At 31.0% G+C, this 25,873-nt stretch overlaps 1 protein-coding gene across 5 annotated transcripts in view; it reads right to left on the reverse strand.

Annotated features, from left to right (window-relative positions):
• The window catches only part of LOC113517118 (JNK-interacting protein 3), a 53,976-nt gene that overhangs the window by 12,522 nt on the left and 15,581 nt on the right, over nt 1-25,873 (reverse strand). For 3 of the 5 annotated variants that reach the window (XM_052895373.1, XM_052895369.1, XM_052895372.1), the window contains 13 exons: nt 24,534-24,551; nt 23,522-23,579; nt 21,240-21,399; nt 19,450-19,575; nt 18,356-18,480; nt 14,460-14,622; nt 4,803-4,951; nt 3,502-3,650; nt 2,601-2,755; nt 2,083-2,241; nt 1,572-1,694; nt 1,038-1,197; nt 364-550 (listed from right to left, as the gene is read on the reverse strand). In XM_052895373.1, the coding sequence (XP_052751333.1) occupies nt 364-550; nt 1,038-1,197; nt 1,572-1,694; nt 2,083-2,241; nt 2,601-2,755; nt 3,502-3,650; nt 4,803-4,951; nt 14,460-14,622; nt 18,356-18,480; nt 19,450-19,575; nt 21,240-21,399; nt 23,522-23,579; nt 24,534-24,551 (1,732 nt within the window). The remainder of the gene's footprint in view (nt 1-363; nt 551-1,037; nt 1,198-1,571; nt 1,695-2,082; nt 2,242-2,600; nt 2,756-3,501; nt 3,651-4,802; nt 4,952-14,459; nt 14,623-18,355; nt 18,481-19,449; nt 19,576-21,239; nt 21,400-23,521; nt 23,580-24,533; nt 24,552-25,873) is intronic. The other 2 variants (XM_052895374.1, XM_052895370.1) reach the window with 1 other exon arrangement.

A 25,873-nucleotide genomic window follows, 5' to 3' on the forward strand; every position in this document is an offset into this window, starting at 1 on the left:
ACATAATAGGAAAAATATATGAGATTATTATTTATTAAATTTATCGATATATTTTCTGAGAAAGTACTTTCGTGATATTAATATGATGTAATAGTCATGTATAATACACTCATATTGTTTTTATCGAACTTGGAATAGCAAGTGAACTGATAACGCACCTGCTGGAAAGTGGTAACAATCAGCTATAGATATTAACAACGTAATGTATCTCATAGAATATATTCACGATTTGCAACATGAAATACAGCAGAAATTCCCATATACAAATGGTGACCACTTCCCATAAGGCGAGCCATCACCTTGTTTGCCATTTCATATTTTATGTTGTACAAAAATTATAATAAAGAGAGTGAAGCAACATACCTTGCTAGACACTTGCTGTAGTTTCCAACAGCGGAGTGTACATATAGATTGCCACTCCTGGTGCCCAGCCACATCGTCGCCATTATGGTGGACATTTTACGTTCTTGAGACACGTCCGCAAAACTCTCATGGTTTGATTCCTCTTGAGCGAACGCGTCCACACCGGGCTCAGGGGATCCCAAGTGTTCTGCGTAATAAGTGTTACAATGTAAAATATATATATTTATTTATTTTCGTAACCCTAATTCATAATACGCGTATATCATGAGCGTAGTGTCAAAATATGGGATGTGTTTATGTAATATGCGTTAATCTAAAAGTATAATATTAATATTTAACGTAAATAAGGTAACAATTTGTGTATGTAGTAAATCACTAAACGCAAGATAAATACAACTTTATACTGAAAATAACGCCACTTTTAAAAAAGGGAGGCCACTTTATATAAAGCGTTTCTAGATAAATACTCTAAGACACTCTCTCTAGACGCTATTGATTTAAGTATATCTTAAGAAATAAAACAGACATTTCTATCTACAAGAGTAGTAGTATTACCGAGAAAAACGCCTATTCACTACCATTTAATTATAAAGGAAAATTAAGGTCCTAAAATAACTTTACTTTCTTAAAGTTTTTGTAAATGGCAATTATTATAGTACAAATTATTAATTTACCGTTGATAGGTGTGGAACTGAGAGGCGGGCTGTTAGCTGCGACTGAATCGGAGGCTTCTTCTACATCTCTGACTGCCGATTCTTTGGGTATCTCGCGTGCCGCCGATGACGCAGGCTCTTTGACGGGCGTCGCTGGCGGCGTCAGTATTGTCGCCTTTACCTGTGTTAAGTTAATACATATGAGGTGTATTCAGAATTTATAAGAAAGTTTTGTTTCTTTAAAAAAGGAATTTATTCGTCTACATTAATATTATCGCCTTTAAAATAGTCCCCACTACGTATTATTCACTTATGTTAGGTGCTTGTTCCATTATTTGAAACACTTCTCAATCGTTCGATCATTGTAAATAAACAATAATAAAAATGTAATAAAATTACTAAAGTACAAAATTATTTTGATTGGTCATAGCGATTCGCTCTTGTTCTGCAAACGAAAAATAAAATAAAAAAATAACCATTTAATTGTACAAATAGAATTCATAGAAACACGTAACATTTTTTCGACATATATTTTGATCAAAAATACCAACTTACCAATTTAGTGGCGCCAACAATAACATCCTTGTCACCGTTCTCGTCTGTACTGTTCGCCATACCCGCCAACCCATTAGTCTGGCTGTCGACCGAATCGCTCTTGCCGACGCAAAACAGCGATTGCTGCAATTAATAATATCGTTGTAACATATTGAAAACAAAGCTGTACATGGGTACATTTTTGCCTATCTCAGTAAAATAAATAATACTATTTTACATATACAACATTACAGCATAAAAAAATTGTTACACAGGTCCTCTTGATTACAGCATTATCATATAAAACTATTCAAATAACCTTGCTGTTGTTGTCGTTTTTTAAATTATATATAAATACAGGTGGGTCAGGACCGTTCTTCATGGCAGTCTATAGGGGAAGCCTGTATTCCGCAGTGGATGGATAATGCCTAAGAGGATCATGACCATATTTCATTGTCCCTGCCTACCTCAATAGGAGACAGGCGCTAGGGATGTGTATGTATGTATAAATAATTTTAGTGTATATATTTACCCCTGAATGCCTCTTGATTTCTTTCTCGGCGCTCATTCTGTCTTCATACTCGCGATAATCGTCAGCTACTGCGCCAGGAACCGAAGCGACGCATAGTATGTGCTTGTCGCTTACTGGAAACGACTCTAGCACCTCTGCTGGATTATTGGCGTCGACGATCTGTACATTTTTTTTTTTGTTATACGTTAAAATAAATTTATATATATGTCAACAGAGATTTAAAAGAGTAAATATTTCTTGCGAGCTTTTCTCAACAGATAACAACTTTCTTAACCCTTCAGTAGATTTAAAAAAAAAAAAATATTAATAGTGCTTGTGAACAAGTATATTTGAATAGATTATTTGAATTGGAACATCTAAAAATACGCCAATGTTTCTTGCGGCATATACTTAAAAGTGGCTGCTACAAAAATAAGCGCCATTGGGTTATAAAAAACTATTAAATTAATTTAAAAATGATTTACTTATTGTTCTCATTCATACGAGTAAATAAAATACATATGAGTAAATATACAAACCATAACAACGCCTTTTGTCTGCGTACTCGAGCAAATCCATACAATAGAAGATAGATTCTTCTCAATCGCTCCGACGTTTTGCGTCGACTGCAGCTGCTGGTTTATCTCTTCCACTTCTGGCGAGTGTACGGATTGCGCTTTGCTCATTTCATATGCTGTCAAATATAAATCATATTAGGTAAGACTACACAACTGTTCGTTATTTTTTTTTTCTTAATTTCTTTTTAATATTACAAATGCAAAAGTTTATAAGGATGTATGGATGGATTTGTTATTCTTTTATGCAAAAACTACTAAACGAATTACTATACTAATTTGAATGATATTTGGTACACAGATAACATAACTTAGTACATAGGATACCTTATGTACTGATTCACCCGGGCAAAGCATTGGGATACAGTTAGTATAGTTAATAAGCTTTTAAAGATTTTTAAGACAACAAAGAAAACAATTCCTTTCCAGTTTTTTACCCGAAAATTTTATTTCTGTCGATTTTAAATTTTAATTCAATAAAATTAATTTTAACAGACTCTAGAAAAGTTATTTGTACTGTACTGTTCCACTCGCATTTCAGTAAGAAAAGAACAGTGCTTATATAGCCGTTTCGAGTTTGAAGTGTGGATTTATGACAGTGAAATTAATAGGTACAAAGACATGATGCCTTAGTTCTCAGAAGAAGTAATGCATGAAGAGTACCATGGGCACCATATACTTTCCATAATGTACATGGCGCTATCCATGTTTATCACTGTCGTGTATAAACATCCTTGAATATTTTCCCAGAAATTGAAAACAAAATCTCATGAAGACAACGTGATAACGACGCTTGCCACTTTCCATCAGGTGGACCGTAAGTTTGTTTGCCATCTGAATACATAGAAAAAAAAGATTTACCCACCCAAACACATGGCGCTCTCGTTCTTATCTTCTTTAGCATAGAACACACTTCCGCCGATCATACAGCCGCCATCTGGGGTCCGGCCCCCGTTGAGATTTACAGCGGCGGCACACAATAAAGTCATTCGTGGCTCCGATTCCGCTATAGGTCTACAGATAAGTTTTATTTTCATCAATTACAATTTTGGAGCACTGGCAAAGAAAACAAGTCTGGCAAACTATGGGAAATGATGTCTGATATGAACAGTATCTATGGTTACTTTATAATTTACTGTAGCACGATACAATTCTATTATGCTTTAAACAAATAGAGAAATTAAATCTCTAACATAGTTGCTTCTTTCTATACGCTTTTAATTTTTCAAAATCAAGAACAAGGCATTCGCCATCGTCTATGGAACATTAAAACCGGATTACTTCACTTTCTTATTGAATTGTGACTATAAAATTATGCAGTCACGTGTTAAACTATAAAAGTGTCCATTGATTTAATACTGTGATTTGGTCGGGGAGCCTAAATTTCTATTATACACGAAAAAATTAAAATGTACTGGTCCGTTAATATTATACTCTTAGGGTGAAATACCGATTAAACTCGGCGGGTTATGCAAAACAAATCATATCCTATCCCAGATGTCAGACGTCTAAAAAAATTACAACGTAAAGAATCGGATTATTGAGCTCCTTAAAATAAGCACATAATAAGGTGAAATACAATAATAACTGGTTCATTGGTTATACTCATGAACGAGGGGTGCCGCCAGGGACCATTTAGCTAATTGATTTTCATGATTATGTGCTATTTAGTAATTTGTCATTAAACAAAATAATCAACACAAAAAACTCTATTTTTGTTTGGATAAAAATAGCCGAGACCCTTCTCAGCTGAAATTACCAGTAGATATTTTAAGACTTGAGCGGTAAAGACATCAAAAATGACGGTTCAATAATACTTAAAAATTAAGTAAATGAATTAAATAAACATGACAGGGATAAAAAATATTTCTACTCTATTCTCATTATTTAGGATGAAATCTAAAATACATATATTGAGAACGTAAACTTTTTAATTGAGTAGGTACATTTTCGTTAATGAAACATAAGTTGAAAAATAGATGAGATACTCAAAATTATTTGTTGTTTTTTTAATTTTATTTTCAGGAAATTTCAGTCTTAATATCAATATGTTTATATATATATACAACTTTTTGAGACACTATTTTAAATTTACAAAACAGTTTCTACTCTGCTCTGGTTTAATATATAGTGATAAAGTGTAGATAGTGTGATATATTAACTCACCTGCAGAACACTGGGACGGGGACGGGCACGCCACCGGAGGATAGGGAAGTACACGGACTGGGTCCCTTTTGCCCCTGTCCACTTTTTCCGGGCAGACTCCATCCGTAGGCCTGCGTGCGCCCGTCTTCCTTCCGTACGTGCGCCCGAACCTACGCCGACCATCATTTAGTCTAATATTCATTTAACTGATTTATAATAATAATTAAGCTATACATAACTTTGAGATTTCTTAAATCTCTATATATCAATTTATGTTAAATACGTTTTAATAGAAACCATTACATTCTTAGGGTTTAAATAATTACAACTCCATACCTAATTAAGATATGAACACCATAGCTATTTAAAATATTTATAATAATTACCGAATTATAAATACAATAAAGCTGTATTTAGAAATAGATTAGATTTATTTGACGTTTATTTATAGGTAACTGAATTGATCAACGGAAAATACCATCTGTAATAAAGTTATGCTAAAAGTTTTCTCTGTGTAACTGGCATATTAATCAAAATTCAAAATTCAAAATTCAAAAATCATTTATTCATGTAGGACATTTTAGCCGCTTATGAACGTCAAATTTTTACATTATAATTTTATATTTACCCTACCGTCCAGTTCGGTATATAGATCCAATTGAGAAGAACTGGCAAGAAACTCAATTGAATTACTTTTTTTTTTAAAGCCAGTTTATTTACAATGTATATTTATATAGGTGTCTATGTCTAACATTAAATGAAAATTCAGTGCATGAACAACTATTGCCATGCACACTCGTCATTCAAGTAATCGTTTAGTGAGTAATAGGCTTTGCTCAGTAAATATGATTTAACAGATGTTTTGAATTTATTTAAGGGTAATTCCAACATATCCTTTGGTATCTTATTGTAAATTTTTATACCTATTCCCATAAAAGACCTATTAACTTTTTCTAAACGATACTTGGGGACAGCAAGTTTGTCTTTAAATCTAGTATTAATATTATGAATATTGCTGTTTTTTGGAAATAAGTCAAGATTTTTATGAACATATAGAATATTTGAATATATAAATTGAGAAGCAACGGTGAGAATATTTGACTCTTTGAATTTCTCTCTTAATGACTCACGACTCTTCATACAGTAGATCGCTCGAACGGCACGTTTTTGTAATATGAATATATTCTTAATATCTGCCGCTTTTCCCCATAGTAATATTCCATAAGAGAGTAAACTATGAAAATAACTAAAATAGACTAATCTAGCAGTATCAGTATCAGTGTACTGTCTAACTTTACGCACGGCAAAAGCTGCTGAACTTAGTTTCGCTGCAAGGCTTTGAATTTGTGCACCCCATTGTGTTTTATTATCTAGTGTGATTCCTAGAAAGACAGTAGATTCTATAAATTCGAGAGATTCGTCATTTAATTTAATATTGCAATTAGTATTAAAACTTTTAGATAGAGAGAAATTAACACATTTTGTTTTTTTAGCGTTTAACATAAGATTGTTAGTTGTAAACCAGTGCAGGAGACGCCGCAAAGCACTATTTACATCGTCATAATTATTAGTCATTCTATTAACTTTAAAAATCAATGAAGTATCGTCTGCAAACAATACTATGCCGCATCTATCCTGCATGGCATATGGGAGATCATTAATGTAAACTAGGAATAAAAATGGACCGAGAATAGATCCTTGAGGTACACCCATTTGCACAAGTGACCCGTCAGACGTAGCGTTGCTAATCTTCACTTTCTGTATTCTATCAGATAGATAAGATTTTATTAAATTTAAAGCATTGTCTTTGACGCCATAAAAAGCAAGTTTTTTTAGCAATGTATTATGATCAACGCAATCAAAAGCCTTAGAAAGGTCACAAAAAACACCTATCACATCCATTTTAGTTTCCCATGCAGCAAATACGTGTCTAAGCAACTCTGCACCTGCGTCTGTAGTTGAACGACCTTTGGAAAAACCGAATTGACTATTGTGGATTAAATTATTTAAATTGAAATAACTGACAAGTTGCATAAGGATTATTTTTTCAAAAATTTTACTGAGTGCTGGGAGTATGAATCTATCTAAATACATATTAAATTACAAAAATAAGGAATTCCTATATTATATTAACGATTATTTATTTAAATTACCTTAATTATAGAATATGTACACAAATGTATTACTAAAATCGATTTCAGATGATATCTTACAACGACTTCAAACACATTTTTGCCTTTGAAAGTCTCAGTAATAGATTAATAAAAATATTACTGGACGGTTACCACTTCAGTAATAATAGTAGAGTACGTATGTTTCTCTTCCTCCCTCTCTCTCTCTTTTTCTTCTATCTTATAACTGTGAAATTTACATTTGTATATAAAGTCAAACATAAATAAATTTTCTATCTAATAGCGCACTTTATCTATAACAATTGTTTTTTTGTATTTTTAATAAAAAAATATACATAACTAAAATTTTAAATAGATGTAATATTTTTAGCACTAAACTTATGTGGAACTTTCGAAATGATTAGTTTCTCGTTTAAAACTGTACCCGAATTGCAATGACTTGATAATTAATAACTTAATTATTATGAATTTATCGAATAAGCCTTCTGGTTTGGTTAAAGAAGGATAACATATCACTGGTTATTTGATTAGCATTATTTTATTTAATTCCGGTCCCATTAGTATGTATTAATTGATAAAATAACATTTAGTTTAATAAATAATTGCTTAACATATCATTGTTAGAGTGAATAAAATTTATTTTATTGCAACTAAAATTGCATTCACTCCAATAACATAATATTTATACATAGCTGCAAGTAAGAGCTAAATGATGTACTTTAACTTTGGTTTCGAATAAGTTATCACCTAAGTACAGCTTTTTAATAAATTAAATTGTAAAACCAATCAACTACAAAAAAGTAGTAGATAATTATCACATTTTTTTTAATAATTATCAGGGCATATTTTATACATCTAATACACTAAATGTCATTAGCGTGGGCCAAGGAAATTGAAGGTAACATTATAAATATAATAATTTTACTCTAACGCAACATTGAAACTGATAGAAGAAAATAAATTATAACATTAAAAATAATATGAAAAAAAAAACAAATCATCAAGATTCAGAATATATTGAATACCTAAATCAAAATTAAAAATATTTATACAATATTTCCCAGTATATGAAATATGGATCCATAAATACTATATATTAATTTATTTTGTACTTCTTTAATTGACATATGCTTGCTTGTAATAAATTATTCAATTGCTGTATTATATTTTAAATATAATGTCATTTTATAATTTAACAATAACCAAATATTGCCCCTGGTTATATTAAGGAATAAAGCATAAACAAATATAATAGTGGTATCCACTCCATATATCTAACTGCTGTATCCTAATCCTCTTTTATATTTTGTGGATGAAGAGTATTGGTAACACATTATTCCATTACCATTGGGAGTATTTATATCACATATTTTACTATTAAATACTATATTAGGCACTATAATATTAACAAGATTACAAACAAAATATATAAAATATAAAAACAAAGAGGTATAAAAATAAACCAAAACCGATATAAATAAAACACTGAACACATTAAAACACTACTTGTGTGAGTACTCCTACGACAAACACATTGATCACTTAACAACGTCATTAGACTTTATCACTTGCTTATATTCATATAAATTCTTTCTTAAGAACCCCGTCACTGTTTCAACTGAAAACAAAGAGAGGAAAAGGAATAATGGCCAATCAAATTCTATATGTAATTATATAGGCCAGTTAATCCAAAGAAGAGGTGATCAGAGATTTAGACTCCTTTTTACTTCTACTGCTGTTTAAATCATTTTTGACGCACATATTTAAGGTGTCCTACGTAAATAAATTATTTTATTTTAATATACCTTTAACTTTATCTTCTTTTTTAAGAATCCATTACTGACACATTGCTGAATACGGTTCTCTCTTAACAAGGAGAACATATATTTACATGCAATTATCTTTAATAATATTTGACTTGTAAATAGATTAAACCCCATGCATAGGCTAGTCAGACAAAAGCATATATAATCCTCGAAACTGGTAAAACAAAAGGACTGTTATGGTATAGTATATTCTGTAGTTTGTATGGTGTAATGCATACCTATAGGTGTATAACAGTTAGTTCGTACTATCACCCTGATATTGGAATCAGTAATAGTAGTAGTAATAAATTTTTTAGCATAAAAAAGTTGAACGAATTTGGGACCTTCTTTTTTTGCAAGTCTTAAAAGTACGTTATGTACATTATGAGTAAATGGAGAATAATAAATTTATTTTACATTTTTATTCTAAAAATATTAGTGATTAATTTACACAATGAAATATTTTTTATCAACCTCAACAAATAAAATTTCTACAGTTATTTGTAACGGTCTGTATAAATAATAATATTTATATGTATAATTAGCGATTCGATCAAGCTTCGTACGGATAAATAGGATTTTAAAACATTATATGATTTATCGCTTTTATAGGTAAAAGAATAATTAAAATTCGGTTAGGTAGTTTTGTAGCTTATCCCTTATAAAGGAACAATTAAATCTCTTCTGTTTGTAATATTACTATAGAATGATAGATCCGTTACAAATTAAATATTCATTAATTGGCATTTAAAAAAGATTACAATGGATTTCTCTGGTCTCGCTTATCTCCTCTTCATTAGATACTGGCCCTTAGGATAAGATGTTAATAAACAAGCGAAAAATACATTTAAATAAAATTAACAACCAAAGGAAAAGACATATTTAGGCTATTGCATGCAAAAAAAATATTCGAAAATTTAAATTTAGAAGCAGGAAACAGGAAGTTAATGATTATGTACGTAAAAATATTATTTTTTAAATATGTACGTTTCTTATCACTATTAATAACCAGTATATAATTACTATGATTTATAACATACATTTATGAGGTTATATTAGCTATAATAAATATGTTTTAAATATAAAAAAAGAGATGGGATGAATAAAAAGAAATAAAAATTATATTTTACATAGCATTTTATACTCTATACCGTTTTCGTTTGAAACAAAGGAATCACACAATTTCATAGTCGAGAAAGCTATAAATTTAAGTGCATCCCATCTCATTTCTCTAGAATATTATGTTTTAGTCACTGACAAAAATCTCTATTATAATAGAAATGTAACTCTAGTATGATACATAACTGTATTCGACATTTATAAATCCAATAATGGAAACTATATATTGAAGACATAGATATTTAGATATCGGTAAAAACCAATACACTTTTATTGCACTTCATATGCTCATTCTTTTTCTACTTCTCCGATTAAGTACGTAATAACTCTACAGTAGAGACGCTTCTTACCATGAAAATTTTATTAATAATCAAGTTAGTGCTGTTACCACTTTGTAGCTATAAAATAACTTAGTTTCATATGTAACGTACATATAAATAGGAATAAACGTGAAACAATCATCGTCGTCAGGGTCACCTTCACCATCGACACCGTCAGTTTCACCAAGTACTGTAATCATTACAAGCTGTGGTCACGTTTTTGTTTTTGTTTTTTTTTTTATTAAAAGACCGTCATGCAAATAAATCACGAGTCTATTTTTTTTTTACCATTGCTTCTCAAAGTCAATTATATCTCTTTAAACGAAAAAAATATTTTAAAAGGCTTGTGTTCTAGAAGGGTTGTATCAAGTTAAATTATAATAAAATAAACCACAAAAAGTAACAGAATAATCACAACCAAGCTAACGTTTCAAAATCAGTTTCAAAATCCTTAATTGAATACCTGTATAATAGTAATAAAATATGTCTAAATACAGAGCGAGGAGTGCAGCGCAAAAAAAAAAATAGGAGTAATATTATAATGACTATTTTTAGTGTTTTCACTTTTTTTGTATAGATATACACCTACTATGTTAGATAATTATCTAACTTAAATATAATATTAGAGATTTAAGGCTCGTTGTGTGTATAAATCACGAAATATTATGAATCTCTGTTCTTTGAGATCCACAAGTAAATATAGGAATACCTTTTTTTTCTTACTCAATATACCATACATCATTTTTTTTAAATGTAGTTATCTATGTACTGCCGAATATTCATACGTTACATTACTCAAATGAGAAAAGGTCACTCGTCAGTTTTTGCAAGGACGGCCTATTAATAAACTGTGCAGAAGCTTAAGTAACGTTATTTAGCTTTGTCTAAGCCTTAGGTGTATTTTTTGATATTTTGACGTGTTGATGGTGTTTGTAAGCAAGGTATTGAAAGACACAGTGACATTACTATTTTTGAAATAATTATATTATATTAGAGTGTTAATACTAAAGCTTGCCGAAGCGTAGCAACGTAGGAATTAACTGTAAAATTTCAAAAAATAATGGAACAATTTTCGTTATTTCAAAAGTGCTAAAACTGGTAGTGTACTAAAATGTTACTCATAGCACTATAACAATAATTTATTTCCGACAAATATCTTTATTTTGTTTGTAACGATTTGTACTAGTAAACTAATAATTAATTATAAAACATTGTTATGTATATTTTTATATGTCGGCATTAAATTGCACATAAATCTTATTTAATTTAAGAGTCTTCAAATACTTTATGCACTATGCTTTAGTAGAAATGCTCTTAAGAGAGCTTATACCGACGGACTATATCTATTATTTATATATTAACAGAAATGTTTTCCTATTAAAAAAGATCACCTTAATTAACAAAAATATCTGCAATGACGTTTGTCGTGACGAGTCATATACAATGACAAACTGCGATAATGACGAGTTGCAGTTTGTCATAAAATACGTATACGACAAATTATTGTTAGATTACATTGCATAACTCATTTTGCTAGTGACCAAATGCGTGTAAAACATGGAGTGCGTAATAATAAATTAATACTAAATTCGTATGGTAAACCTATCGCATTATATCCATTGTATCTTAGTTCATATGGTTTTATTCTGTGATATTAAATAGAAAATAACAAATTAACTATATTAGATTCTTTTTATAATTAACTAAATTGAATTATATTACAGTCTGTCAAACAAAAATATAATTGGCTTAATTTGTAAAAAAAGTTTATTTAATAAAAATGATATAAAGTAAAGACTTGATCTAAGATTCTTGATCCAAGCAATAATATTAGTAACATTTTCAGTCATCATTAGCGTCGATAACTGCTGGGCATCTAGACATACTTTGGACCAAGTTTATGGCATATTCATGTGGTGAAGACCTCTAAATAAGACAGATCTCTCGAGTGCTTTAAAGTGTATACTCTCCTTCCACGATACCTCCGTTTGACGTACGCCCAAACTATTTCCATTGGGTTAGCGTCGGGCGATTCCAATTCAATGTGACAATGCCTGATCGCTCCTTCCACTCAGCGCACAATTTACTACGGTGTTTGGTGTCGTTGTCTTGTAAGATCCACTCCTCATTTTTGTTAATGTATTATGTGTTAATTTTAATAATTTTTAAAGCATTTAGATTGTAGGTAAACAACTTCAATGGCCCAAGAATCTGTTCTGAGAAGCTTTGTAAGTTTCACTTACTACCTAGTAAGTACTTCTTTATTGTAGCGTGTCATTTGATGGCGTGGTCACGGAGATGCTTACGTATAGTTTCGTAGGATAAATCATACCGCTTTAGGCGCAATTTTATCTGTCCTTGTCACAATGTTAGATTAGGATTGCGCAAATATAAGTTTACTACGATTTTATCTACATTAGGAGTCACTTGTCGAGCCACGTTCTGGCAAGTCATCGACAGTTTTTGTCTCATTATACCGCTGTACTCATTCCTGCATAAATGCTTATGACTTCCGCATATACTTGGCAGCGGCTGCTTGCGACATTTTCGGACCTTTAGGGAGGGTACAAAGGATCACAGCCTCGTAACGCGAAGCATACGCAATGCTCATTGCGAGTAACGTGTTTCTGTGATAAATGATCGACATAAACTGAAACGTACTCAACAATACATCAAGCAGAAAAACAAAAGAATTCGATACGTTTACTTAAAAATGAGTTATCCCGACTACGCTCTTACTTGACAGACTGTAAATAGAGAATGTTGTTTATACACTATGTATGATGATAAATGTACACTACAAAGTGAAGTGTCTCGAGCAAAGCCAGTTGCAGTACATCAGGGGGGTCGTCAGCTTGTTTGCCATTCTGTTTATCATTATAGTAACCCATATATGAATAAAAAATAATTATCTATTTTTCGGCAATGCATTTATGTGGGGACACTCTATCAATATAATCTAAGTAGATTAATAACGTTTCTAAAGTATCACAAGTGCAGACTGACCCGGGCTGCAATATAAATAATATAATAATAATTCATAATAATAATATATTTATAATGTTATAATTAATATAAAATATTCAAAATCACTGTCAACTTACACTTGTGCACTATATAAACATAATTATGACAATAAATATATTACAACATGCATACTGACACATACAATATATACTCCTCTCTGTTGATATTATCGAACAATGACACATTGTTTTATGTAGAGCCAATTTATGGAAAGCAAAAAATATATTTTCTAAATTATTATATACAAAAATTGTAATAGAATTTCATTAAATACACAACAAAGTGTCATCGTATTTTAAGAGAAAGTATTTAACGGTATATTCCAAAATTTTCATTAACAATTCTTTATTAAGAAAACAATGTACGTGATTGCATTTCAAGACGCATATAGTTAGAGAACACATGAAAGTATAAATTATTTTAATATTACACACACTACAGAATATATAAATCTATATTGATATATTACAGTACAATATATAAATGGGTATTTATATATTCTGTAGACAATAATGCTCTTTCATTTTATGATATCTATTATATCTATTTCTGTTTATAATTACAAAGGAAAGCTATTACATTGTAAAAAAAAATTAAATATGAAACCACAGCCAGATGATTTAACTCAGTTGCTAACTATTCGTGTTGGAAACGAATTAATACAGACATTTTCGTGTATAGAGTTTCAGTTACAAAGCTGGGGGCTTACATTGAAATGAAATTCTAAATTTTCGGATTAAATTTCGTGTTTTCTTTCATACCGTAATTGGCCTAGTAAATGGAGCTTAATATTTCGTTTGTCATAAACTCTACCATAAAAGTGCAAAATTGATATTTTAACATTTTTAAACATGTATTAGGTAATTTTAACATCAAATTTGTGTTTCGTTCAGTCTTGAAATTTCGGAAAACATTTCACGGTAGGCTCCTGGATTACAGGTTCGAAAATTAAATCATCATTATAACATCCCAACTGTATAAAGTAGTGGAATGATAATGGTTGACATTTAATTTTTTTTACAGACTATGTTAGTGTAAAGGGTTATTAATGAGCAGTAGATGGCACCACTAATTTTATTTATTTAATTCGATAAAGAAACATTGTACAATAAAATGTTTAAGGTACACGATGGCAATCGAAAGCTGCCTTTAATTATACTAATTTTAAATACCCCACTATTAAATACTAAATACGACTGCTTGCAAAAAATTCGCTACATTCAAGAAAACATCAGTAGCGCCATCTATAATCTATTAAATACAGTTACTATATACCTGACGAAATTGTTCGCTACGCTCGTGCCGCCTGTGATGGTGATCTGTAAGTTGAGTCTCAAGGAAGTCAGCAGACGTGCGAGAGTGCCTCATTGCGGGCTGGGGAGCCGCAACAGCGCGTAGATGTGGAGTCGATAACGGTCGTTGCGGCCTCTCGCTTGTACTAAAAAGACGTAATTTTAAGATGATTTACGGCTTACTAACGATTTGCTCTAACATCGCACGGGTGCAATTTGTAAACGCCCAAAACATGGACATTTCTATACTTTTTTTTTACCTTACATATGATATCGTATATTTTTATTACAATAATTATGAGTAATAAAAATAATCGCCCTTGCAAAAAAAATAACAGTAAAATATTTCTTTCATAAATTAGTTGATAACTAGGAACAAGAAAAGAAATGGACTATAACGCCGTCCAATGGATAAGCACAATTTAGCAATACGACCTATAATAAAATCAATAACCACAGTGCTATCACTAAATATTTTTAGTACCGCGAAGGCTCAGCTGCGTAATAAAAAGACGCTACTTTCTCGTTCTATCTTATAGATGCACTAGCGAAAACTTCGCTTCCAGAAATTCGCTTACCGCTTGTCTATTCATTGTGTGCAAATTTTTGACTAACAACAATTCGGCCCTTGCATCTTATCTGGAATCACATATCATCTAACAAACAATACTACTTCTAAATAAAATTCTTATTTTGTATTATTACTATATATATTTTTTTTATTATAAGTGTTGGGCTTTTATATTATATAAATATTACATGACCATCATCATAGCAGCCGTTATCTGTCCACTGCTAAACATAGGCTTCGTTCATAGACTACCATAAAGAATGGTCCCGAGCCACCTGCATCCACTGACTCCCTGAAATTAATTTGAGGTCGTCGCCCATCCATTACACGATATCTATACAAATTATAAATAGATTTTGATAATTCTTTTTTGAACCAAAGTGTTCACTACCGTGAACTTTTCAACAAAAAGGAATTTTTTTTTTATGTTTATTACCTAAGAACTCCGTCATTTGTTAATCGATTTGCAACATTCTTTCAGATTACAATTTCATAGAGAATTTCAGTTCAGTAGTTTGGGTTTAAAATCAATAATACAGAAAACTTTTATAAAAAAATAGATGAACAAACCAACGCAAGCGTAAAATATTATTTCATCATCAACATATCAGCCGTTCACTATCCACTGCTGAACGTAGCCCCATAATAGAGGGGAGTTGGGGCAGTGGTTTTCTTTAGCATGTCTAGTAACATTCATTCATAAGAGTAAAGAAAATATAACATAATGCTGTATATTTCTTATCAAAATGTTGATTACTTATCTATATAAAAGATATTTAGCTAATAGCATAGACAAAAGTAGAATTGTTATTTATTATTATTATTATAATTTCACATAAAAGTTATATCCTTGGTATTTTAAGAAATAACAACAATATAAAATTCAAATTCGATTGCAAAGCAGCCAATTGTCCAGCAGCACTATAATAGAAATATGGAAAGAATAGTATAATATAGCAAATATATTAAAAAAATTCGGCCTCTGCATTTTCAAATATATATTGTTTATGCAACTTGAAACGGGAATCAATTTGACAGTTCACCTAGAAAGTCATGGCCATCACATTATATATTGTAATTTCACTGTCATATCCCACCTTTCAAACCAAACTATGCAAGGAGTTGCTTCACAGGACAAACACAAGTGGGCCAAAGGTACCTCATGTGGACAACTTTTGTACAAAGTCGTCCATTTAATTTTCAACCATATTAATAACGCCATTAATTGTAAATTGATTTGGAAATCATTTTTAGTCCGTTTAAGGTTTTTACAACTGACTTCGGCCGTACAGTACACTATTACAGCAGAAATATTCCTCGACTCTACCACGCTACAAGGCCAGTATGGTATAGGTAGGCTTATATTCTCGTCTCAAGAGAAAAGGCGTGTAATGAGGACTGAGTAAATAAAATTATTACTTTGCCCACGACATATAAAAATACATTAAATTGCGCACAACTGTCAGAATCAAATTTTTCGCATTTGAAAGTGAAAAAAATATTTTTGCAAAATTACTAGCCATGCAGTATTAACATGTTAATATTATATGAGACAATTTTATAAACCGGCTTCAAAAATAAGAGCAAATTGTCAATTTTATCCTTTTTTATGTTTTTAACCTGACATCTGTCATTTGTTAACCGATTTGAAAAATTGTTTGAGATTGAAATTTTATAAAAATTTCGTCAAAATCAGTTCAGTAGTTTAGGTTTTAAATCAAAATCAAACTGGTTTAGCTACGATTGAAGTCGATATTTTATTTTCGTTTATGGTTGTCATTACAGCATCTCTTGTATTGCCATAACTTGAAAATCAAGTTGTTATGCCTCTTGTTACAGACATCGCATGGTAGGTGTTAACGAAACGTAATCATCGTCATTTCAACTTATCATACATCACACATATTTATCATTACATGGCCATCATTCCTTGCTGAATGTATAGGTCTCGTCCAAAGTCACCATATCCAAATTTGGCCACAAAATACGATCCTGAGCCTGCTTTTAGGTCAATTCTTCAACACACTACATCAAAAACTATATTTCACGACTCTCTACTGCTGTCTATATTACTACTATTCTGCATTACTACTATATTTATGCCATTACGTTTTTATAATGACAAACATTCTGATGGCCCACCTGATGGGAAAGTGGTAACAGTCGCAGTCGCCTATAGCCATGGTAACCCTCTTGTGTTGCTATTCATGTCATTCGTTTATTACATTAGACTGATTTTAATATGACGTGAATCCCTGCAAATTTTGCAGAAAAACGGCTAATTCAATGATTGGCATTCGTATCTCTATAGCTGCATAATGATATCTACGTTTTTAACTATACAAGTTTATATCTCCAAAGTCTAACTGCGGTTGCACATCCGCCTGCCAAACTACTGACAAGACCTCAAAGGGGAAGGCTCATGTTCAACAGTGGGCAGTTTAAGGCTGATATAATTATGATATGATGACTATACTTATACTATAAATATATTACAATATCACAGCAGATATTAAAATATTATTAATTACATTACAATTTCGCTTAAAGTACAGTAAAAGTATAAAAAGTATTAGCAATAATTTGCTATATCGTATTAGCTACATTGTACATAAGAATTGTGTATAAAATAATTACACAAACATACTTCGCTATGCCACATGTTAAACTTATTTACCATTATACATAGTGCATTCAATATTCGTGCACCAGGGTGTTTCACCTGCACAAATGCAAAGCAATAATGTAACAATTAGCATAAACATTTAACCAATAATAGTGATAACATGACGTCGTTTCCCAAGTTCGATTCTTGATGCAATTCAGATTTTTTTACTCAGTATCAATCTGTATTAATTTGTTGCTGTTGCATTCTATTACTAAGTAATCTTAGTACCTTGATAATACATTGTTGTATCATGACAAAGATAATACTGCTATGTGAACCCAGATTTGTTATATATATAAAAATGAAAAATCAAAGAAAATCGTAAACTTAAAAATAAAAAACCCAATCGCAATGCACTGTAAATATAACAATAAAAAGCAGCAAAAAGTAGCATAGATTATTCGCAAAGCGTTATTTTTTACAGACCAAATAAATATAAGTGTTTATTAACACAACACATATTCAGTAGTAAAATCGCATCTGGCTATTTAGTACTTATCATTGTTATAGATTACCCAATATCTTTGATGCAATAGAGAACACTAGGACTCCAACCAAGGCACTTATCGAGTAAAGGACCCCATCATCATTGCACAGCATACTGTGTAAGTGATGGTCAATTCAATATATTGATAATTACCTAAAAAGGTTGCTAAAAAACTTCCATATGCTCTGTTTATTCTTTTTGTCCATGGAAGAGTCGACGCGACTCGCTCGAACCATCTCTGTCCAGCGAACAGCGTCTTGTAGCTCCATAAACCGCTCCTGTAAACGACATAAGAAAATTGTATGTAAAAATAGTAATTTATATTGTTTAATACTCATACCACTAAAAAAAGTTTTGCATATCTGTGTTTGGGTTTGACATATAAGATATAGCTGCAACACTTCTGTGAGAGAGGTGGAACATCTTCGTCCTTAAAAATGATTGAATAATTCATTGAATTAGGTGGAATTCCGTCTAGTAACTTATTATCAATGTTCTGCGATATCCGTTGTACTGTTACTGTGACTACTTTAATTCAGGTGGGTCACCGGCCTATTTGCCATTTGTAGTTCTTTATAAAAAGCACTATTGCCAAATACAATTCAAATAAACATAAATATTGTTAAATAGGTGTTTGAACCTGCTTATTGTAACAATTTTTTAGTATATTCATCATATTAACCTTTATTTTTGTCCACTGTTGAACATAGACCTCCCCCATAGACTATTATAAGGAACGGAGCAGTTTTTTAACAGTTTACAATCTAAGGGGATATGTCAGTAATCCTCACGCTTGAAAGGTGGTTTAGCAACCACAGTTCGGCTTTGGTGATGTTTTAAGAGGGACGCTGCTACTCATCCCTTGAATTTGTTTTTTATTTTATATTAATAATCACGATGGTCTAATTAATCTCTTTTGATAGAATAGACATGTAGTATTATATTTCCATATGAAAGATAGAAAGTCTAGTATAATCACTGATACAAGAGGTTTAATATCAAGCCTCGATATTAACAATATAGATGAAATACGAAAACATACTGTTACCACTTCTATTAGAAGGCCGTCAGTCTATTTGTATAACAAAGCCAATAAATTAGTTCTTTATTGAACTTATAAAACGTATACAGCGAAGATTATTATATTAGGTTTTCTTAGTAAGGGTGGGCTTTACTGTAGAGATATCATTTAACCAAGTTAAGGCTGAAAGATAGAGAAATATTAATATTTTGAATAAGACGAGCACCTTGTACTGATTCCTCTCCATAAGAACACGCGCCATCTCGACTCGGGTGAACCGCCTGCGTTGGGCCATTGGCACGTCTGCTTCGTCCTCATTATCACAGCTAGTCGTGTTGTTGTTCACGGTTTCCTTTAAATAATGATAACGTTACTAATCATCATCTTCCTATTCTTAACTCAAATTCAAAAATTTTGGGATCGACATAAAACAAAGCTTTAGCTCTTAGTTTTACGACCGCCCGCCTGTCTGTTGTCAACCATACAAAAGAAAGCATTTGTTGGTGGTGTCTGCCACCTACAGTAAGGAGAAAGAGATTGAGGGAAAAGAAGAGAGACTATGGAGTCAGTAAAGAAAGTTGACAGAAAAGGAACGAAGGATTCATGGGGAAAAAGGAAAAGGGGACATTGCAATAAGAGTGAATTCCATAAAAAAAACCGACTTTAATTGTCACAAAATAAGTTATTTTGATTCCAATTGATGACTTAGCTAAATCGCAAACTACTTTACAGAAAAAAAAACTTAAAATAATAATACATATACATATCAGTCAGAATTTTCTAAAACAAATATCGCCTAGTTACTATTTAATTATATTAGTAATAAGAAGAATAGAAGGCAAAATATTAAATTTTAAAAATGTCTGTTAGTCTGTATGTTGTTCTTGTATCATGTACAAACTATTGCACAAAATATAGATGTGGTTTCACAGTTATGTTCGTGAAGGTGTAACTTAACAAAACTCTAACTTGAAACTGGTGTATGTTTTATCTTTATAACTAACGCTATCGCTAACGGTACGCTACGTTAATGAAATATACTACATCTAGATGATGTAGTATATTTCATTAAATATGCTACTTCTGAAATAGAGTCATTAATATTCACACATTTAATCGATGGATTAAAAATAAAATTCAACATTCAGTAATTACATTCACTTATCGCGTTATATACACGCATATAAAGTAAATGAACGGAAGCAGAATTAATATGCAATTGAAATAATCAATTAGTATTCGTAACTTTAAAAAATCAATACATATATAAAGAGTGTGTTTGAATTTGAAGGTTGGAATATATAAAACGCCAGTAAAATTAACGCGCAAGGAGACCTAACGTCTTAGTAATCAGAAATGGGCACACACGAGTTCCACGGACGTTTCACTGTAATAGCTGTGATTAATCATCAAACTGTAAATGTCTCTAAGTAGTTACTTAACCAAAAGGTAAATCATTTACAAAACGACAGTTTAATTTCTTTTTAATAAGTGATAATGGAATGATAAGCCTGCTTACGCAATCGGTATACGCCAGCGGAACGCCAGTGAGAGATGATGAGGATGAAACAGGTCAGTTGGGTCGTAGAAATAATTCATAAAGAATTAACTAAGATTGTTTCCAGAGGGAACCTCATTGACATCGACTGCCCTGATAGTTTTTTTTTTTGTTAGCAATAGGGCTGATAGATCCTCATTCTAAAAAATCTCTTTCTCTCTTACGTTTCACAATATTTTAACTAATTATGAATAATTTTTGATAATTATTTTTCCTCCGCAAAAAAATAAATTATAAAGTAATATAGGACTAACTCGGAAGTAAACCACATCGGTTAAATAATAATTACTAAAATTAATTCAAAATTAGCGACCTAATCACGTAAGATGGCCACAAAAAAACGAATATTTGAAAGAAAAATAATGGTTGACTCAAGTTTCAGCTACAACCTTGAATGATATCAAAAATTGTCTAACACAAATGCAATCTTTAAATAAAGGTGCTGTTATTGATCATACCTTTAGATGCCTCAGTTCTTCCTCGAGCTGAGTGACTCGCTCCCTCAGCTGTTCCCTGGCAGCGCTGAGGTTGGCAACTTCTTCCCTGAGAATTTCCTGTTCCCCGGTTAGCTGGTCCACTTGTACTATCAGATCGTCCTTGACTACGTTCAATGCGTTCCTGATGACAAAATATTTCTTTAATACAACGTACTAGCTGTATCACCAATAACCATCAATACCTTTTAATCTAACTCACATTTACAAAATAGTTGTAATTTTTTTTTAACTTACATATATCCTTTTGTATGTTACATAGACAAATATTTATTATTTCAATATATTGACAATTTATTTTAAAACCGACTACTTTACTTTTTGATTGCAATGTATTTGGAATAAATTTCAAATTAACATGTTTTCGGTGTCTCCTATAAAATTATGTATCCTATATATTAAGATATAGATAGACAAATATTTATTATTTCAATGTATTGACAATTTATTTTAAAACCGACTACTTTACTTTTTGATTGCAATGTATTTGGAATAAATTTCAAATTAACATGTTTTCGGTGTCTCCTATAAAATTATGTATCCTATATATTAAGATATAGATAGACAAATATTTATTATTTCAATGTATTGACAATTTATTTTAAAACCGACTACTTTACTTTTTGATTGCAATGTATTTGGAATAAATTTCAAATTAACATGTTTTCGGTGTCTCCTATAAAATTATGTATCCTATATATTAAGATATAGATAGACAAATATTTATTATTTCAATGTATTGACAATTTATTTTAAAACCGACTACTTTACTTTTTGATTGCAATGTATTTGGAATAAATTTCAAATTAACATGTTTTCGGTGTCTCCTATAAAATCATGTATCCTATATATTAAGATATAGATAGATATAGAGTACCCGTATACCATATTTCATTCAAAACGGTTCCTACATATAAGTGTGATTGGGTAACTAATATCGAAAACAACTCTACAAACTTTTACATTTATAGAATTAGTTGGAAATTGTATTAATGACTGCACCATGTATCGTATTAAATAAATCAATTTGTGTTTTTTTACGATTATGGCTAATATATTTGCATTATTATATATATAATAATTTATTCAGCAAAAAATATTATGTCTATATATGATGTACACTAGGATACATCTTTGATTAATGATTTATAATTGGCTCTGACGTATAGGCTAGGACGACCTTGTGTTACTAAGATGAGGCAATTACAATTACTTATATTTTTTTTTTTATAACAGAAGAATTTAATATGCAATTACACGTTTTAAAATAACATAATCTTGCATGATATGTACTCGTATCATGTATTTCTATGTATATATACATACAAGATTCTTTTTTATACATAATATTTATGGCCCAAATATGACACAAAAATATATACTAAGCTAATCGTCATTATTTGATTTATTGCTCCATAACAATGATACTATATTATTTACATTATATCAGCTGTTAACTCTCCACTACTGAACATAGGCCTTCCCCGTAAGAAGAGTTCTGCTAGCAGTTGCCACGCTTGGCAGACGGGTTAGCAACCATAGTTAACCTTTGATGATATTTTACGAGGGACGTTTCCGCCCATTCTTTGACCATTAAATTCCCTTAGTCGTCTCTTACGACACCCACGGTAAAGGAAGAAGTGGCCCATTCTATACAGGAACCATATGACGTTATAATAAAATAAAACATAAAATTCTTAATTTATATTTAACTAGCAACCCGCCCCGGCTTCACACGGGTGCACATCACATTACGTTAGACACCTCTAAAATTATCAGTATTTCTCTACTATATTATGAATGTATTATACATATAAACTTTCCTCTGGAATCACTCTATCTATTAAAAAGAAACCGCTTCAAAATTCGTTGTGTAGTTTTAAAGATTTAAGTATACATAGAGACCGACAGACAGCGACAGCGACTTTGTTTTATACTATATAGTCATAGTGTAATGCAGGCCATGTGGTCCCGGAATAGAATATTTCCCCCCTATCCATTCCAATCGGTGTAAGAGGCGATTAAGGGAAGGCGAGAGATGGATAGCAGCGATCCTCTTAAAACATCTCCAAAGCCAACTGTAGTTGCCAATTCGCCTGCCAAGCGTGGCAACTACTAGCAAAATCAATATAAAAACTAATATAACGAATGATGTTAAGAATTGTTAAGTATTGGAGCATTTACGTATATTTACTTTCAGCATTTAGGATAATAGGATAAATCAATGGATATTGAAGTTCACTTACTTTGTAGCGAGAAGTTCGTTGTTTTCTAAGATTAAATTTTCCACTTCTTTGCCCATTCCTGTTGAAAAAGATGATCATTAGAAATATTTCTATAAATATAATATGTAAAAGGATGTGATTTACCAGAGGGAGACTTTGTACAAAAGTCGATTGCTTGAGTACCTCTGTCCTATTCGTATTTCAACCGTAAAGCAGTTGTGTTTGCATGGCTGTATTTCGGTTTAAAGGGCGTGGATATGGCGTGAATTTACTAGGTACAGAGGAATAACACCCGAGTCCTCAGGAATAGCAACGCATGGGGGGTATCATGGGCGAAACAGTATGCTCTGTTAAGTCCATGGTACTGCTCATGTCTATAGGCGACGGTTACCACTTTCCATCAGGTGGGCCGTCAGCTTGTTTGCCATTCTAAGTTGTATATAAAAAAAAAAGTGATTAATTGTAATATTAATATCCAAACCCGTTATTTACTGACAGAACAACACTGAAGTAGTTAATCTAATGATTTCAAAGCCCAAAACAAGATTACCCGAAAGTTTTCACACTCAAGTAGTAAATTAGTTACATTGTTATCATAATTACAAACAGAGATATGAAACGTTTATTCTGTAATTGCATAATTGTAACAGCAACTTTTATTGCATGAAAATCGTTATTAATTTTTGGCATTTTATTGTAAAATGCAAAAGTTTAGCATTTTCAAAAATATACATTTATAAATGGGGCATTTAGCGTTACAATGGATATGTATGTATACATGTATAGATTTATATTTGTGAATATTATAAAGACTACACTGAACGACAAACACATCAACTAATGTTTTATTTGGTCATATTACAAAACAAAAAAGTATGAGAAAATGGGATTAAAGGTCATAAATTATTATTGTTTATTATGTTACATAAAATGAGACCAATTTACAGTTTAGTGTACAGAAATTTTAACTGTTTAAAAAAGTTACTTATTTTTAAATAATGATAAAGATTATGATAAGTAATGAGGTACTCACCGAAGTAGTTATCGTTAACTGCATTACGTTGATGCAACATTTTGTTAGAACGCATGGAAAGAGAATTGACACAAAATTAGTACAAGAAAGTTAAGGATCAGCATACAAGTCAACAAGTACAAATAGATCGATCACGTGCTCCATTTCTAAATTATTTTGAGAGTAAGCTATTTATATATGGTGCATAGGAATAATTTCTATACACAAAACCGACAAACATACCACAAGGAATATGGGTTCCCACTGTTTATAAATGTGAAATTTCGAATGTTTGTTAATCAATCACGCTTAAACATTCGAATAGAATTCTATATAATTTAGTATATAAATAGGTCATTATCTTAGGTTAACATGTAAGTTAATTCTCTTAATAATTTCGACCAACATTCCTTGGGCAAAGTTGTTCGATTTTATTATTACACACCCTGTATAAACTAGCAGAGCGTTTCGTGTAGCTGAAGGGATAATCTAATAAAATCTGTAAACAGTGATTAACAAACTTTTTTCCACAATTCCAATTTCATAAATGACAATAATCACTGTGTAATTGATAAATTAAATAATAATAATAATAAATTTAAAAGCAGTGAACGATCTCAATGAATATACTGTATTTATTTACAATATTTTACAATTTTTACATTATTTTACAATTTGTTAGTAGAAGCAGAAATATTTACAACATTTCGTTAGGCGAATATAATGTGAATTAAAAGTGTACATAAAAATATTAATATTTAAGCGTAAAGTTAATCAATACACCATCAATACATACAATAAAATCGTAACTGGTCGCGGTCTGTACATGAAAATTATATAAAAAAAAACTATTATAGAGGGCTTTATGAACACAATAGAATCCAATACAATGAATTTTAGAATTCTTGTCCGTTTGTCTGTACATTTGTGCATGTTTATCTCAGGAACGGCTTAACCAATTTGGATGCGGTTTCCACTAATACGTTGCGGATTGCTCCACTTAACATTTAGAATTTGTCTTATTTCAATCGATTCATAAATAAAAAAGTTATATCAATCTTAAGAATCATATATATAATGGTATAAAATAACTAATCAGCTGAATTGGCTTTATTGTATGTATTGATTAGGTACGTAATTATCATTTAAGTATATAATAGAATATAAAACCGGATTTATAAATAGTTGAAGAGAGTGTAATGGGAATGATATACGGAAACTACATAGTTAGAAGCAGGCAACGCCGCGAAAAATGGCCAGTATGTAATATCGACATTGCAAATAATATAAATATTTTTGTGAATTTTAGATTATCTAGTTTGGTGTATAAAAAAAAACAATAAAATGTTACATTCGAAATT

This window comes from Galleria mellonella, unplaced genomic scaffold, assembly GCF_026898425.1.
Source record: "Galleria mellonella isolate WM207_F2 unplaced genomic scaffold, CSIRO_AGI_GalMel_v1 utg28, whole genome shotgun sequence".
Taxonomy (NCBI): Eukaryota; Metazoa; Arthropoda; class Insecta; order Lepidoptera; family Pyralidae; genus Galleria; species Galleria mellonella.